Source organism: Labeo rohita, unplaced genomic scaffold (genome assembly GCF_022985175.1).
Source record: "Labeo rohita strain BAU-BD-2019 unplaced genomic scaffold, IGBB_LRoh.1.0 scaffold_382, whole genome shotgun sequence".
NCBI lineage: Eukaryota > Metazoa > Chordata > Actinopteri > Cypriniformes > Cyprinidae > Labeo > Labeo rohita.
The window spans coordinates 11,149-30,102 of NW_026129300.1; the positions used below are offsets into that span (position 1 = coordinate 11,149).

Below are 18,954 nucleotides of genomic sequence, written 5' to 3' on the forward strand. Positions count from 1 at the left end.
TGCAGCTATATTTTAAATTTCTTTTTTTCAATAATTTGTGAATATGTATGTTAAATAAAAATTATGCCATCAATGCTGTCATGTATGCAGTAATGACAAAACAATGGAGAATAATGAAAGAATAATGATAGGACCAATGATCTCTACTCACCATAGACAGAAACACTGAATGATTTTGTTGACCGTTTCTTTCCACTAATCTTTACTTCATAGTCTCCATCATGCTGAGTTGTGATGTTTGTGATGGTCAGAGATCCAGTTTGATGATCCAGACTCAGTCTGTCTCTGAATCTTCCATCAGGGAATATTTGGTTCTTTCTGTTGATTTTAGCTATGACAGACTTTTCAGCTCCAAATTTCCACTGTATGTCTTCATCTTCATGTATTTCATTAACATCACTGTGTAGAGTGACAGAATCTCCCTCCACTACTGACACTGACTCACTGAGCACACCTACAACATGAAAAGGTTTTTACAGAATTTACAAAACTGAAAAATTTAAAAATGTATTTTAAAACATACATGCTGAAAGTTTCATCTTGAAATGTAATTCTGCAAAATTCAGCCTTTTTAATCATTAGATAAAACAAGCTTGCTGAATGTGACTTTTAGATAAATATATACAGTACTGTGCAAACGTTTTAGGCCACTAGTATTTCCACCAGCTAAAAAATGGTTTAAAGTAATTATTTATTATTTATAAAGTAATAATATATTATCTTTTGCTGTAGTGTGTCAGTAAAATATATCGGTTTACATTTCCAAACATTCTGTTTGCCATTAATTGTAATAATCTAGTGAGATTTTTCTTTGCACAAGGAGTCTGACAACAGCCAGTGCTCCACACTGATCTAATCTCATCATCATCCAGTCTCCCTGGAATGACATGAAGACACAGAACAAACTGAAACAGAGTAAATCCAGAAGAACTGTGGCAATGTCTCCAAGATGCTTCAAGAGACTGTTGTGAATTTTTTTCTTAGAGACCAGGAGACGTTTTTGGATATCTTGAAGCAGAAGTTTCTCTTTATTCAGATACTCGCTGCTCTGCACTGCAGTCTTCAAAAAAGTGGTCTTCTCAAAGCTCAGCACAGCAGAGTATATAGGTTTGAAGGGGGAGGAGTACATAGAGGTGGAATCAATCTAAACAAAGCATGCAAATGTGGTACAGGAAAACAGCTTAGTTAAAGATTTTTCTCAGCCTTGATCTATTTAGCATACAAGTGTCATTCAAATGCATAGGTGCTTAAACAAAAGGCACAGTTGTACCTTGAGCTTAGAATTCACACTTAACTTGGGAAACCTGCCAGATGTTCAGGAACTGGAAGGTTACTGTCTCAGGGCCTGGGCTGCCTGCTCTTAGACTATCACAATATACATAACTTTTTCAGTTCATGTTGTTGTATTGGAACCTATATCACATATGCATAGGATCAGCATATTCTAAACAGATTCTTAAATTTGTAATCCTTCAGTCCCCCCTTTGAGAGTTCTAATAACTCTCACATAATACAAATTTAAACCTCCATAAATCCATTCTATAGCCTATGTTTGTTAACACTGAGCTCCATCTTCCATTCATGTAACTTGAAATAGTTACAGGCACATATATCTTATTCTGTGTCTTGTCCTAGATTTAATTAGGTGTGATAGTTCTTTTCAGAACCATAACTGTTGACACATACGACATGGATGGTAACATGTCATACAAGCTACATGTTGACACAGAAAACCATGTAGCATAAGAGTGGAAGTCCTGACGTCCATGGCGCCTGAATAGCTGTGTAGTCTAGCTGTGTAGTTTTCTGTAGTCCATTTCCCACGTAGATTCACTTAGATGACTCTTTGTCCTCATGAATCTTGTTCATGGATGTCTGAGGTGATACTTTACTCCAGGATGCTGCTTTTGAAGACATCATGGCATGTACACATACCTGCAATACAAGAAAACAGAGAAACAGCAGACCAGCAGTATTCATGCATAGACATTTTAGACTTCGTATAGTGGTTTCATGTCTAGTGATCGTATAGTGGTTTTAAGTCTAGTGATCGTATAGTGGTTTTGTTGACCTAGTCTTAAGTCATTTGACACCTATGGACCAGTGAGGTGGGGATAAACTGATGAGGGGAAAAACCTATGAGGAAATCTTCACCACAGGGTTGGCCCCCGAGGCCTGTTGCACTTCGGTTCTTCCCTGGGCTCCTCACTGGCCTGTGTGTCCTAGTCTGTCCCTGTAGTTAGTGTGAGAACTTAACTGTGCAATTACTCCATCCTCTAATGAAACATCAGTCATAGCAAACATCATAACCCATAGAGGATAGGTGAGTGTCTGGAGTGTGCTGTAGTATTGTTTTTGGCTGTGAGTGTCCTTAACCAGAGTCCCCCAGTGGGAGTAAGTCAACTTCCTTTTGTTCTATATACAAAGAATCTTTTCATCTTTGTTGTAGATTATTGGGGTAATTAAGAACTCACAGCCTTAACAGTTAGTACCTCAGCAAGCTGCCCCATGAGTTTGGTGTAGTGGGGAGGGTCTGCTTCAGAGTTGCAAGCAGACTGAGTAGGAGCTGATTTACACTGTTCATTTCTCTTAGATACTTTTTGTTTTTCCTACACTCTTTCATCCAGTGTCCAGGTTTACCACAGTAATGACAACTGGCCTCCCTCTTAGGACATTTACGCTTCTGTTGGTTCTTTGTGTTGACCTGAAAGGATGCTGCTGCAATCGTTTCTCTTGCTTTAACATCAGAGTCTCTTTCCCAAATAGCTAACATGTCTAGGTTACTTCTGAGAGTTTTGTTAGACCAAGTTAGATCTAGGAATGTCAAGGCTTTTCTGTACTCAGCTACAAGGCCATCTGACCAGATGCGGACTAAGGGTCCCTTGTCATCTAGCACACTTTCAGAATCATCAACTATTCCACTGTAAGTTACAGCTGTCTGGCAGAACCTTACAGTGTATTCATTCACAGTTTCTTCTTTCCTTTGTACACAGTTAGTGATTCTGGACCAGTCTATTGTGGGTCCCATGATATCCTTTAGAATTTTCAAAACACCTTCTCTCAAATCCGCTTTACTGGCATGTTGTAGTTCAGAAGTAACAGCAGACTCAAAACTGTTGAATTCAGATTCAGTTAGAATTTGTGACATCAGCTGTGTGACTTCTGTTAACGACATGTCGTAGAGACGCATTTTGCTAGTCAATGCTCTTCTAAATTCAGAAAAATTTGTGCGTGCTGAAGGTAAGCTCTGGGATAGTCTCTCTATATCTTTAGGTCCTAGCGCTGTATGGACTGCTTGTAACTGGAGTATGGGGGTTGCAGATGGAAGAGTTTCAACACCTTCTACCCTACTCTGAGCCCTTTGTCTTGCTCCACATACTTCAACTGAAATTGCTGAATCTTTCTCTATCCTTCTAGCATTGCATTTGTCCTCTAGTCTACACAAAGACTGTAAGTCAGGATAGCTTTCATCTGACTGTTGGTCTTTTGAATCACTTTTGGTTGAGGCCTTGTTATGGCCCACCTTTTTAGTGAGACAGGACACTCGAGTGTGCAGCTGTTTGTTTTGTTCTTTTAACTTAACAATACACTGAGCTTGTTCTTGTGCTAAGGATAAGGTAAATTCTCTGTGGCAGCAGATAATGCCTTTAATGTTTTTCTTTCGGATACATGCTCCAAGTACACAGCAAAAATTGTAGAGTTGAAATTTCGGAGTTAAATCTTTTCGAGTTGATTTCAACACTCAAAGTGTTATTTTAACACATTTAGAGTAAAATCGTGCTCGGTGTTGGAGTTATTTTACGGAGTTGATCATCAGTGTTAATCTAACTCGAGATGTACGTTAATTATGCTCCGCCCACGCATTTCAGTTTGCAGTCGGAGAAGTCGCCGCCATTAACCTGATGCTGTAATGGTAAGTGAAATTAAATCAAATTTACTTAAACATTTTTGATTGATGCTATGTATTTAACAGCTGCATGTAGTCTACAATATAATTTAGTATGGAGCCCTGCACAAGACATGTGGACAAATGTAACGTAATATACTTAAATCAAAACAACGAAACGAATTAGGCTAGCACAGCGTGGCCACGATTTACTAAAAGGAAGAAAAGAATTCTTAAGTAACGTTATACGTCGTGGTATCTTCTCACCATTTATACATTTAACACGATACATCGATACATATATTTAATGCGTAACGTTAGATATATATGCCTATGTAAATCGTGGCCACATCTTTCTAGGTTCCCTCGTTTTGACTTAAGCTTGGTCAAATTAACCCAATGTAGCCGTGACTTAATGTGATGCTTAACTTAAAATGATGCAACAAATTATTAAAACGAGTCAGAATATTCTTTACAAAGCCTTTTTAATGCAAGGACAGAATAGCGGTGTTATTTGTCTAACATTAAGTGAATAATGTTAGCTAGCTATAGCTACTGCAACCATCTGTAACTTTATAAAGAAAGGGATTTACAAGCTTAAAGCAATAATATATCAAAGGCTTGTTTTTATAAAAATAGTGTGGTTAAATAAGTTATAATAAATAATAATAATAATAAAATTATGTATATGTGTGTATATATATGTGATTAAAATGATTTTATATATATATATATATACCACATAACAGTTTTCTGTCAAGGTGTTTGTGATACATTGCAATTCATTTTCTTAAAATTAGCCATATTTAAAGTCTGCTTACATCAGAATGATTTAAAAAGCATATTCAGTTTTATCCTCTCATCTTTTTCAGTCATCGAGAGATTTTGCTTGCCACCAGATGCAAAAGTTATATACAAGGATGCAATGGGGACCAAAGTTGATGCAGAAATATTCAGTGACCTCATTGGTCAAGGCAATGTGGTGCTGAAAGTTTTCACAAATGATGGTGAGTTTTATTGAATTTGCAAGGGGTATTAATAAAGTATTATCAAGCACTAACAATATGATAAATGAGCAGTTTTGTGTTTCTGATACTTGTGCTGGTCTACAAAATATTTGTAATATATTTATGTTATTATCTGATTTTTTAGAATTTTAAAGGTGGAGCAAGATTTTACTCTCCTGTTTGATGAAGAGACATCTTCCCGGCTGCTTCAAAAGTGGGACACATTCTTCAGGCACAAATGTCATAAAAGAGGCCAAGCGCCTTACATCAACAGCAGAGTTGATCTTTACGAGACAAGAAGTAAGTTGGGTTTGATTTACTTGTTTTTAAGCATTTGGTATATTTACAGTTACATTTGCTTCAGGTATTGTTTTGATGACTGAAACATTAAAATGACCAAACATCACAACCTACAGTGATGGGCAAAATTATTAGAACACTACTATTTTCACTAACTAAAAAATGGTTTTAAGCCAGTTATTTCAATCTTTTGCTCTAGTGTGTCAGTAGGAAGTATTAGTTTACATTTCCAAACATTAATTTTGCAATTAATTGTAATAATCCAGTGAGATTTTTGTCTGCAAACAGCCAGTGCTCCACACAGAGATCTGATCTCATCATCATCCAGTCTGTGTGGAATGACATGAAGAAACAGAGCAAACTGAGACAGACTAAATCCAGAAGAACTGTGGCAACGTCTCCAAGATGCTTCAAGAAACCTACCTACAAAGCTACCTGAAAAACAAGTGCATCAAGGGCAAAAGCTGCTTTAAATGCAAAAGATGCCCACAACAAATGTTGATTTAATTTATTTAATAGAAGTTAATTGAAGAAAATCTATTTATGACATCATTTTACACTATTTTTACACAAGTGCCTAAAACTTTTAACAGCACTGTAGCTTTGCAGGTTTCTTGAAGCATCTTGGAGACATTGCCACAGTTCTTCTGGATTTAGCCTGACTCATGTCATTCAAGACAGACTGGATGATGAGTGATGAAGAGATCAGACCTGTGTGGAGCACTATCTGTTGTCAAACAAAAATCTCACTGGATTATTACTATTAACTGCAAATTGAATGTTTGGAAATGTAAACTGATATATCCTACTGACACAGTAGAGTAAAAGATAGAATTAATGGACTTAAAACCATTTTTAGCTGGTGAAAATACTTGTTTTAATATTTTTTCCCCTCACTGTATGCGTTTCCTGGATTTGCTCAATCTGGAAAACTAATTTTAGGCTAAACATGAACACAATAGTTAGTTCTTAACCATATTTAGTTCTTAATTACATTTGATATTTTCAGTTAACTAATTCATGTGAATTTTTGTCTTTATGACCAGGTCTCTACGACCAGGAAACGCTGCAGTTTGGAGGAGCATCTCAACAACAACCAATGCCAGCATCGGTACCTCCTTGCTGTTGGGCGTCAGAAAAGCAAGAATTACAACTTCTACATCACCTTGGATAAGCATCTCATCCCATGCCAGGCAAACCGCTCCCTTGGGGCTTTTGACGAACTTCTCAAGGCTCATTTTGTATTTAACTTGTCTTATTACAGAGCTGGACTTATTTGCAGTGCAATTGAAAATGAAATGCCAGTCTTTTTGTCAAATAAGTGATGTACTTTTGGTTGACAATCACATTTATCTACTGGCAAACAAGCTATTTACAGAGAATTTTCATTAGCACTTTCATGCATTCAGAGTGAAAGGTGTATCTTACAAATGTCTGAGATCAAATTTGATAAACCATTTGATATTCAAACTTCATACAGTGTTGCAGATGAAAGTTTGTATATAATACCTTCTTTTGTAATGTTTTAATTCAACTTAAACTTAAAAATAAACAAGTTGATGGAAATGATTTGTTGTGGTGGAGTTCATTTAACTATGTTTGAAGTTTATTTAACAGTGTAAGTAATTCTACCCACCTAGAACATGCAACTCTGAACAGTGTTGTTTTTTTTTTCTGTATTCCTGTTGGTGTTATTTTAACACTTTTTTAGAGTCAAATAAGGAACTCTGGCATAGTGTTAAATTTGTAACTATTTTGAAAGTGTTAATTTAACTCCAGAGAGTGTGGAGCTATATAAACTCTGAAAAAGTGTTGAAATCGACTCTGTGAGAGTTAATTTAACACTGGACTTTTTGCTGTGTACCTTTTTGCATTCTTCAATTGACCATACTTTTTCTGGATCAATACCAAATTTCTTTGTTAAATCCAATCTGACTGACTCTGTCACTATTGAGTCCATGTGCTCTCCTAACAATGATTTGAACTCATTGTCTGTCCATAAAGGGGTAGCTAGTCCACCTTTCTCAGTTGTGGGAATCAACCTAGCATTCCTTCTCAACATTTTGTAATGTCTTTCTGACACAACAATACACTTCTAACACCTCCCTGGCAAGCAGAGGATAAATTTGTTAACACAGAACAACTGTTGTTAACCTTCTCTGGCAAAGCAGAGGAAAACCTAGTTAATACACATTATCATGTATTCAACCTTCTCTGGCAAAGCAGATGATTCCTGAACATAAACTACTAGCACTTTACGCTAATCTTCTCTGCCTGAAACAGAGGATAACAGATATTAGCACATAATGCTAATCTTCTCTAGCTGAATAGAGGATAACTTGTCTGTTAACCAAACCCTGCAGCTGTTTGTTAACACTTCTCTGGCGGCGCAGAGGCTAACCACATGTACTGGTCTGTAGTGGTTCTTTGAATAGAGTAAAACTCACCAAATCATTGTTGAGCTGAAAAAAGTTTCTGGAATTCAGTCTGGAACGATGTCTGGCGAGAAGCTCTATCCGGGTCACGGCACCAAAACTGTTGTGAATTTTTTTCTTAGAGACCAGGAGACGTTTTTGGATATCTTGAAGCAGAAGTTTCTCTTTATTCAGATACTCGCTGCTCTGCACTGCAGTCTTCAAAAAAGTGGTCTTCTCAAAGCTCAGCACAGCAGAGTATATAGGTTTGAAGGGGGAGGAGTACATAGAGGTGGAATCAATCTAAACAAAGCATGCAAATGTGGTACAGGAAAACAGCTTAGTTAAAGATTTTTCTCAGCCTTGATCTATTTAGCATACAAGTGTCATTCAAATGCATAGGTGCTTAAACAAAAGGCACAGTTGTACCTTGAGCTTAGAATTCACACTTAACTTGGGAAACCTGCCAGATGTTCAGGAACTGGAAGGTTACTGTCTCAGGGCCTGGGCTGCCTGCTCTTAGACTATCACAATATACATAACTTTTTCAGTTCATGTTGTTGTATTGGAACCTATATCACATATGCATAGGATCAGCATATTCTAAACAGATTCTTAAATTTGTAATCCTTCAAGACCTACCTGCAAAGCTACCTGAAAAATTTTGCGTAAGTGCACCTAGGGCAAAAGCTGCTGTAAACGCAAAGAATGGTTGCACCAAATGTTGATTTCATTTAGTTAATAGAAGGTAATTGATAAAGAAAATCAGTTTATGACAGCATCCTCATTTTTACACAAGTGCCTAAAATTTTAACAGTGCTGCAGCTTTGCAGGTAGGTTTCTACCTTTAAACAGCCCTGCCGCACTCCTCTTTTCTGGGTGAAGAATTCTGTGTGTTTATTGCCAATTCATATTGCACATTTGTTGTTTGAGTACATTGATTTAATAATGTCATAAACCTTACCCCCTACACCACTTTGTAGAAGTTTGTAATATAATCTGTCATGCCAAATAGAATCAAATGCTTTTTTGAAATCGACAAAGCATGCAAATATTTTTCCGTGTTTGGTCTGTTTTATGTGTTTATTGCTTAGGGTGTGTAGCGTGTAAATGTGGACAGTAGTTCTGCAATTTGCAAGAAAGCCAATCTGACTAGGGCTCAGGGCACTGTGTTCGTTAAGGAAGTTCACTATTCTATTGTTTAAAATACTGCTAAAAAACTTCCCCAGATTACTGCTCACACAAATGCCTCTGAAATTATTAGGGTCTAATTTATCTTCACTCTTGTGAATTGGGGTAATAAGTCCTTTCCTCCAGATGTCAGGAAAACCTGAACTAAGTACAAGGTTGAATAATTTGAGCACAGCTGTCTGAAGCTCAGGTGTGCTGTGTTTCAGCATTTTACCTAGAATGCTGTCAGGACCACAAGAGTTTTTTTGTCAATTCTTCATGTGTAATTGGGAACTCAAGTGGGTTTTTATTTTTTTTATTGTGTTTTCATACATTTGTAGATTTTGTTTGATCTGATCATAATTGTTATTGAGTTGTTTTGAAGGGATTTCTTGATATAAATTTTCAAAATGTTTCGTCCAAATATTTCCATCTTGTATTGGTAAATCCTGTGGTTTTGTTGTGTTCAGATTATTCCACATATCCCAGAACTGATTATGATTTATTGAATGTTCAATTTATTGTAGACTTTTTGTCAGATGGTGTTTCTTTTTTTTGTTCTGATTGTGTCTGTGACGCGGTTACGGATGAATCGGGAGACGTTGGATCCATTTGCAACAGCTTTATTAAATCCAGCAGAGTAAACAGGCGTAAGTCATCAATGGCAGACAGTTGTGGTGAAGGCAAGACCAGAGGGATAGTTATAGTCCGTGCAAAAGGTCGGGGCCGGCAGCGAGCAAACACAATAATCCGAGAGAATAGCGAGGGTCGACAAAAGGCAGGCAGCAAAGGTTCACACACAACGTTAACAGTCCAGTTGGCAACAGAAAGGCAGTCCGATAAGAAAACGCTCAGGATTGCAGGCATAACCGAACAAAACTTCGCAACGGACGCGCCGGCGTGGCACGCTGAAATGGCCACCAGAGGGAAAGTGAACTGAGAGACCCGGAACCGGAAGTGGCTAGCCCCAGGCACGGGATTATGGGTAATGTAGTTAAAACTCCGGTGAGGGTTCCCGCTGGTGCGGGACAGGGGAGCCACAGAGACCGCGCTCGTGACAGTGTCTTAGTATTATTTTAATTTTGAACAGTATTCAGTTCTTACGTTATCATTGTTTGGTTCTTTATGTTTCAGATTTGATAATTTTCTAAGTTGTTTTCTTAATGTTTTGCAGTCAAACCATTTTTCATCTGTTGGTGTTTTTTTACTATATTTTTTGCCTTTCTTTTTCAACTCAATTTTACATGCTGCTTTGTTGAATATGTAATTTATTTCATTTATAGCTAAATTAACACCATATTTAGTTGTTTCAAATTTTTTGTTAAAGGGGTCATCGGATGCTAAGTTCACTTTTTCATGTTGTTTGAACATTAATGTGTGTTGGCAGTGTATGTACAAATCTACCCTATAATGATAAAAATCCATGCAGTGGTTTTTAATTAATCTGTAAAAATAATATCCCCTTTTTCAAATGGAGCCATTCTCAGATGCCTGTCGTTGTGCCGTCACATCCACAGAGGCCGCTCCATGATAGTTGATTGACATGAGCTCTTACCCTAGACCAGCTGTCACAGTCCAGTAACTTTCCATGTTTTGATGCCAGAGCAGGGATGTAAATTAGACAAGAATATCTCCGTTTGAGCGATTGAGGTGTTGTGTTGCTGGATGTAATAATGAACATAGTGGTCGTCATTTACTCCCGACATCTGAGCCGCTGAAGATGCAGTAGATTACATTTGTTTGTGAAGGGAATGCGCCTCCCGATCTACATATATCCGTCTATGTTCGCGCGAATCATTCATGATCCAGCTTCACTTACAGCAGAAGTGAGTATAAGTGTTTTTTATGAATCTTTGCGATCGCCTTTCCTTATAACGTGGTAGTTAGGAAATTTAGTGGCTAAACGCGGCTAAATGCGGCTAATGTAAACAAAACCGTCTTTCCACAGAGAGAAGAGAGGGGTGGGGTGAGCAGAGCTCATTTGCATTTAAAGGAACAACCCCTTAGAATGAGATGATTTTTGCAGAGCTGATTTTGACAAGGTAAAAAGGGTGTTGTTTTACAAAACCATTGAGAATTTTTAATCAAACTTTTCATTAGGACCCTAAAGAATCTCATCAACTTGTGGAAAATGGGCATCCGATGACCCCTTTAATAAATATAGTGATTAGATTTGTTAATTCGTCAGAATTGAGGGCTTGAATAAATTTGTCTGTGCTGTCTGGATTTGATACATTTGACAGGTTTTGAGTATGTTTTGTGTTAGTGTGTGGTGTGTTTTAATATAAATGTTAATTTGGTTATGGTCAGAAAGCAGAGTTTGTTGTATGACAGTGAATGCACTGAAGGAGAAGGGGTCCATGTCAGTGATGGCATAGTCCACTACACTAGCTCCAAGACCTGAACAACACGTGAACCTCCCTAAAGAGTCCCCTCTAATCCTGCCATTAAGTATGTACAGGCTTGAGGCTCGGCAGAGCTGCACTAATTCTGTACCGTTTTTATTTACAGTTTGGTCAAAATTGTTTCTTAATGGGAGGTTTTTTTGTGAGACTCAAGGGGTTTTGGCCAAAGACATGTTCATGCCCTTTGGTGTATATATATATATACACACACACACACATATATACACACACACACGTATATGTATGTATATGTATACATACTTTATTTGTAATTCCACCGACAATGTAAAATATTAAGACCCATATATATATATATATATATATGGGTCACATTGACATATATGTCACATCCCTGGACTTTCTAGTTGGTTTCTCCCATCATTTTCCCCTGCAGCCTTGTGTGTTTTGGTATTTCCCTTATTGTCTGCACCTGTGGTTGTAATCAGTCTGTGTAATTATAGCGTGTGTTTTCCCCTCTTGCCTTGTCGGACGTTAATGTTACTACCCTGTGTTCCTGTGTTTCCTGTGTTCCCTGTTGGATTTATTAAATACCTTTAGTTTATTTACGTCGTTGTTCGTGTGCTTCGTCTGAGCGTGACAATATAAGGATTTTCAACAGGCCAATTTTAAAATATAAAAAATAATAACATTTGTTGTGATTGTTCAAACATTAAGAATGGCGTGTACACATAAATTAAGTGATTTAGTTTTTTCATCTCTATGAATTGGCCATCACCTTAAAAAAAATGTCAAAAATGTGGTGTGATTTATATTAAAATTAATTAATTTCCTTAACATTTTTTTTAGATGTTCTAAGTAATTAAAGTGTTTAGAAACAAAGTATTTGAATTTATTTTAAGTTTTTGTAGATAATGATCTCATATTTTTGTTTTTATAATGTCAGAGTTGCCTTCTTGAATGTAGTGAACAGAATTAATTTTCCTGTAAATTGCATAAAACTGATAAAAATATTTTAAAATTTTAAAATACCATTCACTTAAGCATGCTGTAGCACTAATTCATATTTCAACCACGGAAATTAGATATTTTATTTTAATACAGTTATTCCAATTATTGGTCACACCATATGACGAGTGGTCGCTCCAAATGATGCAAAGGCCTTATATCATTAAAAAAATGTATTTAAAGAGGCGTGTGAAAAGTGCAGCACCTGGCATTAACTGCAGGCATTTCTTTAGCCTCAGTTATTTCTGAACTTTGCCCAATCTTGGCTGCTCAACTGACCCTTTGCTGGGAGTTTGATTAACAGGCAATCTGACCAGTCATAACTCAAAAATGCCATTTTGTCCGATAAACAAACCAGACAGGAGAGCAGATTAAAGTTGGTGGACTTGAACTTGAAAAATGGTGTGTATTGACATATTTTTTCTGATGTTCATTCATGTTTATTTCATGCTAAAACTAGTAAAGATGAAGAGATGATTGGTTCATGTGCCACTTGAAGTAAGGCACTACAGTGATTTGTCAGGACACATTAAATATCCACAAAACAGTATTTGTTGTTTAAATTTATTTAAAATAAACGACAAAAATTGAACACATAGACTTTGTTTCATAAAAAAAGTAACCAGCTCTGGTCTTGTATGTCAGCACATTGTCATTGTCCTCTTTGCTCCATGGCATAGTTTTTGCAGTTTTTCACTGCATGATGTGTGGCATAAAAGTGCCATTGTTTGTCAGACATAGCAACAGTAACTAAGGTCTTTCCAAAGGGTCAATTTAGAGGTTGTTGGCTCAGCAAAAACATCTTTTTTACAGTAGAAAATTACATCTGGAGTTTGTGCTTGACTGCAGGGTCAGAATTAACATGCTGTGTATGGTGAGCATTTATTTTACTTTGCTTGGCAGTGGATTCTGGTAAAATAGATTAAAATAGTTATTAATAAATAAATAATAAATTACTAATAAATGTGTTACAGAGTCACAGTGAATGAATGAGAAGCAAGAGGATCCATATGCAAAGTTTTATTGTACTAAGACATGGTCATATAAACAGGCAGGGTCAGACAATGGGAAGGTATATGAGGACAAGACACAAGTGTAATCCAAGACAGGCGAGGGTCAACAATGGTGAATGTAATCTAGGCAAAAGGGTAATCCAATAGACATGTGAGAGATCCAGGGCAGGCAGCGAAACAGACTAGACAAGATAACTAGGCTAAGATACAAGAATAAACTAGACACAGGATAACTAGGAGTTGACTCAGCGTCGCCTGGGAAACTTAACACCTGGCGAGTGCATCAATGCCATGGCTGCTCCCAATCAAGCCACCGCAGAATAAACGGCCAGACAAGAGAAAGGGTATATTGTTTATGATTGACATTTCTGCAGCTGTGTGCATGGTGAGTGAGGTGGAGCATGGGAAAAGTAGTCCAGGACTGGAAGTGCATCAGTCTGTGTTCAACTGTTCAAATGGCAAATCCACCCTCCGGGGCTCCATTGCATTATATCTGGTGTGTGCTTCTTCACCCCGTTACACTAGAGTTGACTGATGACCAGGACCAGATTCATGACAAAATGAATAATTGTTCAAACCATGGTGATGAGGTGGAGCTAAATACCTTTTTTGTGTAATGTTGTTGTTGTTTCATGACAAAATGAATAATTACCAAACCAATTTATTTATTTATTTATTTATTTATTTTTTTTTTTTTTGCTTTTTTATCATATTGTACAAAGATTAAACATAAACCATCTGAAATTACCCAACCTGCATAAAAATCTAAAATCCAAAAGCACAAAAACTGCCAACATGGGACATATATCTATTATGGAAAACATTCTGCAGTGGTTGCACCACATGATATTTGGTTGCACCAGATGATATTTCAAATTCAGACAAAATTTACAAGCACAGAATTGGCCACCTAAACAAAACAAGCTAGCTTCCCACAAAAGGTCACTATGAAATTTATAATAAAAATCAATATTTAAAGAAATAACTTAAGTTTTTTTAAGTTTTTTTTTTTTATTATTATTATTTTTTTTTGTTTATAGAAACCTGCTTTATGCTTCCATGGGTCATTGGCAAATTGGTATATGGTGCAAAACCCTATCACTGAATGGATTTCAACATAAAAGCCCCCAAATGGAAGTTTCTTAATAGTCACACCACATTATATTTCATAAAATAGAAATCATCGGACAAAGTTTGTTTGTGTATTATGATGGAAATATAAATACAAATGCTTTGCAGTTTTATACAGGATTACAAAACACTTTGGAAATCATGTCAAATAGTGCAGAAAATTAATCCAAATAAATTAAAAAAAATGTTTTTATGGCCGGACAGGATTAATGTCAAAATACACTTTTGGAAATCATGTCAAAATTTTAGCAGGTTTACGATTTAAAAAATAAAAATAAATAAAATTAAATAAATAGAAAGAAAGAAAAAGAAAGACTACAAAAACAATGACTTCAAAATTCAATTTGATTTATTGCAGGAAAAGCATTTGTATTGTTTTTCTGTGGATAGATTATTAACACAATCCATATGGAACCATCGCCCACAGTAATCACAGGAAATCTGTAAAAAAAAAAAAAAAAAAAAAAAAAAAAAAAAAAAGTTGTCAGCAAATGTTCTAGTCTATTCATTTATATTCCACACCAATTTAATACGTTAACAACAACTACTAAATAAATACATAAATTAAATAATAATAATAATAATAATAATAATAATAATAAACTACCCAGAGAACTTCTGCAGAGTCATCAAATGTTTCTGCCTCCCCACAAAAGTGACACAGGTCACTTAGGTCATCTATGAGGTACAGTACAAAAGAACGGTGCGTGACTTTGAGGTCAAATCTTAAACACTTATGAAAGTGATGCACATCAAATGGCATGCCAATAACATTAATGTTTAAAAAAAAAAAAAAACGTACCAGATTGTTCAAGCAGTGTTGATGCAATCTCCATTCTGAATTGTGCTACGTCTTGTGGCGCATTGGAGAAGTCAATGTTGGTATTTTGCAAAATATGCTCTGCAAACTGGAGAAAAAAAAAAAAAGGTTTAAAGAACTACTAAAATGAACACAAATCCTCATATTTCAATGAAGGTTTCATATGTGCCACCACACACCTTCAAAGCGAACACACCACATGATGTAGAATCCATTTGAAGTGGGTGAGGAGGACTTTCGCACACCCAGCGTGAAACTGGAATTCCCTTTTGTCTCATGAATGCTCTACAAGTTTTTTCTCTGTCATTCAATCAAATACACCTTCCCAAAAACACATGAAATTCTGGGGAATTAAATACCTTGTTGTTTCCAAACACCTTTTCTTCTTGATGTCAGACTCCCCAAGTGGGTCAAGTAGAATGGTTTTTTTTTGGGATGGGTATATAGCCTAGGTAATATGCAATAAATAAAAAGAATGCACATTTCAAAGGGATAAGGGAAAGCGCAAAAGGAAACGGTTCTCGATCACAAACACTTACAACTAAAAACCAATGGTGGCACTCATTGACAATGCCCACTATGACATCATAGTTTGCTGGGTTCACCTGAAAATAAAAAGAAAACAAAGATGCATCATCTACACATTGCTAAAAGCATCCAACAAAAAGGAATACAAACTAATTTCAAATAGTAATTTGACAAATTAATTTACAAACAAATTAATTTTGCCCAAACAAAATGAATAACTAAAAGAATTAATATATACTACAGACCTTGAGGCCCTGATATTTTCCATTCCACATTGCGGTTATAGCAAATGTGTCCATATGGAAGGCCTTCTCTGGTGAGGTCAAATTGTGGTGCCTTACTTTTAGCATCAGGTATGCATTGATTACCTTAGCAAACATTGGAAAATGAAGCATTGATTCAATATATTAATACACTATATGAAAGTCTTATCTGACACACAGACACACACACAAACCTCACTCTCCAACTCCTTTCCAGGGCCGACCTGTAAAATGTCTTGGTAGAATAACTTATGGGGTCCCACTTTGGACAGCAGTACTACACTGTCATTCCCAGCCCAGGCACTTTTGATATCTATGGAAAAATGGGAGAAAAAAAAAATAAAAAAAAATAATAAATAAAACCACACACCCCACACACACACAAATTACAATTCAGACCAACATTGAGCGATTACAACGTGATTTTACATCACCACTCACAGCTATGCACTGCATCCTTGGCATCAGCTGGTATAACCGTTGGCAGTGTAGTGGGGTGGGACACAGGAGAGGAAAGTGGCGCTGATAAATCCAGTGGAGACAGGGAAGTGGAGGATTTGGGGGAGTCACAGGGAGAAGGCTTTGGTGCAGTTGGGGAGGATGGAGGTGATGGTGGGGGTTGCTCTTCTTTAGTGATGATGTCTACAGGAGAAGGTGAAGTTTCTTGATGTGGTCTTTTAAGTTGGGGTTCATCTTGAAGAAGTCTGTGGGGTACCCGGGGTGTTTCCTCTTTAAATAATTTTAAGTGGTCTGTATTAATTTTGGGGTATGTGTGACCCTTCTCATCCCTCAGATCCGCACTCTTTTCTTTGAGGAATACGATTTCATATGGCCCCAACCAGCTGCGCTCAAGCTTTCCCCCCCTTCCTCTGCTGGGTCCTTATGTTTTTCCGTAGGACCTTTTGGCCTACAGAGAACGGTGCCTGAGTTGCCACCCGGTGTCGTCGCTCCTGTTTTTTGCCCACATTCTCTTTAACAATGTGGTCCATTTTCTCCTTGAGAGAAATGGCCTCGGACACAGTGTTTTCTGCGATGACAGACTCCACTGTGCTGTTGATCTTTTGGGAAATATACAAATTATGTAACATTTGTAATTGAAACATGAATTATTGAAAGATGTACATTATGTCTCAAATGTCTCAGGCACCTCACAAGGATATCGTGCCTCCATGCCAAACATTAAGAAAAATGGGGAGTACCTAGTTGTCAGCTGAGTCTTGGTTCTTAGACCAAACATTACTGCATCTAGGTACTCATCCCATTTTTCTGATTGTGAACCCACAAGTTTACACAAGGCTCTAGAGTCAGAACCAAAAGGAGTTGAAAGTTATTAGTAGAACCAATTGGAGAAACAACCAATATTATAAAGCCAACTGTTAATAAAGGTTCACCTCTGAATGGTACCATTTAGTTTTTCCACAAGCCCATTAGTCTGTGGATGATATGGGGCACAGAGGCTTCTTTCCACACTGAGGAAGCCACAGAGCTCTCTATTGATCTGTTTGGAAAACATGCATAAAGTTTGTAGGATTCTGATTTGCATAAAACACTTATGTTTCATTGCAAATTGTGTACACTATGTTTCCATGCATACAAAATTAGTTCATTCAGCAAGCTACAAACCTGGTTCACAAACTCACTGCCTTGATCAGTGAGTATCCTCTTTGGTGCCCCAAACCTGTAAAAGAAGTTGATGATACAGCGGGAGACAACTGCGGCTGATTTATTTGGAATTGCATAGGCTTCTGCCCATTTGGTATAATAGTCAACCAGGACACAGATGTACTCATTTCCTTTTCTTGTCCTGGTGACTTTGCCCACAAGGTCCATACCCAGCAGTTCCAGAGGCTTAGTCACCTTAAAATTAAAAGAGCACAACAAATACATTTAAATCTATGACCATGTTATGTGACATTCTATTTGAATGCCTGAGAACAAGCTTACATACACATATTGGGATGTACTTGGGCTCCTGTTTAATGGACAGCCTGCTAAATTGGCAGTCTGCACACTGCAAAACCTGATATTCAGAAATAAGTACATGAGAAATACAGTCTAAAACATAATCCATTTATAGCTGAAAGGAATTTTTATATTTACCCATTTATCGATGTCCACCCCCATTCCAGGCCAATAAAATCTGGATGAAATGGCTAACTTGGTCTTCTCTGTTCCGCAGTGTGCTCCATATGGGCTGGCATGGAATTCTACAAAGATTTGGTTGGCCTCTTTTCGGCCAACAACCACCTTTCTTCGCAACTCCACATTTTTTTTTTTGGAAACGTGGTAAAGTTTGTCATCTATTAAAACACCATTGTTGTTAGCAAAATCAAAACTAAACAAACAAGATAAAATAAAAACAACAAAGATATCTATCATTTAGAGTAGTTTCCTTACCATCAACTTGGAAGTTGGAAGAACGTCTGCGAATGACATATTTCTGCTCTTTCTTTATGCCAAATGGGTAAATGCCACGAGTTTTGTAGTTAAATATTTGTTCAAACAGCTTTGGATCCATTGTTCGGATAAAAATGCCAGCAAGAATAGAAATTCAAGTGACAATGCGGCATGGTCATTTCCCCAAATTTATAGCTCAATTGATTAACTTAATTAGGCTAATTAATTTCATCAGTTACTATAGCAGCTGTATATTTACCTTTGCATCTTGTATTGAGACATTCCTAAAACAATAACTTTTTTTTTAATGATTCAAATTCAATACATGTCATGTAGTTAGAGGACTGATAGATGAAATATTATAATGCATAATGTATAGTCTATAATATTTATGTAATATTTTGCAATAAACTTTTATCTGTGTGCACCGACAGATTATACTACAATGTATATGCAAAATTCAACTGCATAAACTCAGTCATTTGACAGAAACAAAGGAACAATTGCAAGGATAATTAAAAACCACAGAACATCAATGGAAGGGTGTAATAATTTTATTACGCTGCAGTGTAGCAAGACATTTGAAAGTAGCGCCAATACTTTTGTCCCTTTTCGCTTTCCGTACATCCAGTTGTGCTTTGGACGCGTTTTCAG

General features: G+C 36.8%; 1 protein-coding gene and 1 long non-coding RNA gene across 2 annotated transcripts; one reads left to right on the forward strand and one right to left on the reverse strand.

The window, feature by feature from the left end:
• Positions 1–4,640: 4,640 nt before the first annotated feature.
• Positions 4,641–6,694, forward strand: LOC127160544 (uncharacterized). Its single transcript, XR_007826774.1, has 3 exons — positions 4,641–4,893; positions 5,039–5,193; positions 6,240–6,694. It is a non-coding gene; the product is annotated as an uncharacterized LOC127160544 (long non-coding RNA).
• Positions 6,695–7,440: 746 nt separating this feature from the next.
• LOC127160546 (uncharacterized) lies at positions 7,441–16,991 on the reverse strand. Its single transcript, XM_051103186.1, has 10 exons — positions 16,822–16,991; positions 16,345–16,607; positions 16,098–16,216; positions 15,886–16,008; positions 15,652–15,717; positions 15,472–15,560; positions 15,292–15,397; positions 15,095–15,200; positions 14,900–14,970; positions 7,441–7,467 (listed from the first exon to the last, which is right to left on the reverse strand). The coding sequence occupies exons 1-10, from the start codon at positions 16,989–16,991 to the stop codon at positions 7,441–7,443; spliced, it is 1,140 nt and encodes a 379-aa protein (XP_050959143.1).
• Between the last annotated feature and the right edge of the window lie 1,963 nt (positions 16,992–18,954).

What these genes read in the sequence shown, in the direction of transcription:
- LOC127160546 (XM_051103186.1), bottom strand. Translation starts at nt 16,991, where the DNA reads ATGTTACATAATTTGTATATTTCCCAAAAGATCAACAGCACAGTGGAG. An exon ending in CGGGTGGCAACTCAGGCACC is followed by an intron (nt 16,608 to 16,821) that starts GTTCTCTGTAGG and finishes GGTACCCCACAG; the next exon opens with ACTTCTTCAAGATGAACCCC. An exon ending in ACTCTGCAGAAGTTCTCTGG is followed by an intron (nt 7,468 to 14,899) that starts GTAGTTTATTAT and finishes CCTCTGTTTCAG; the next exon opens with GCAGAGAAGATTAGCGTAAA.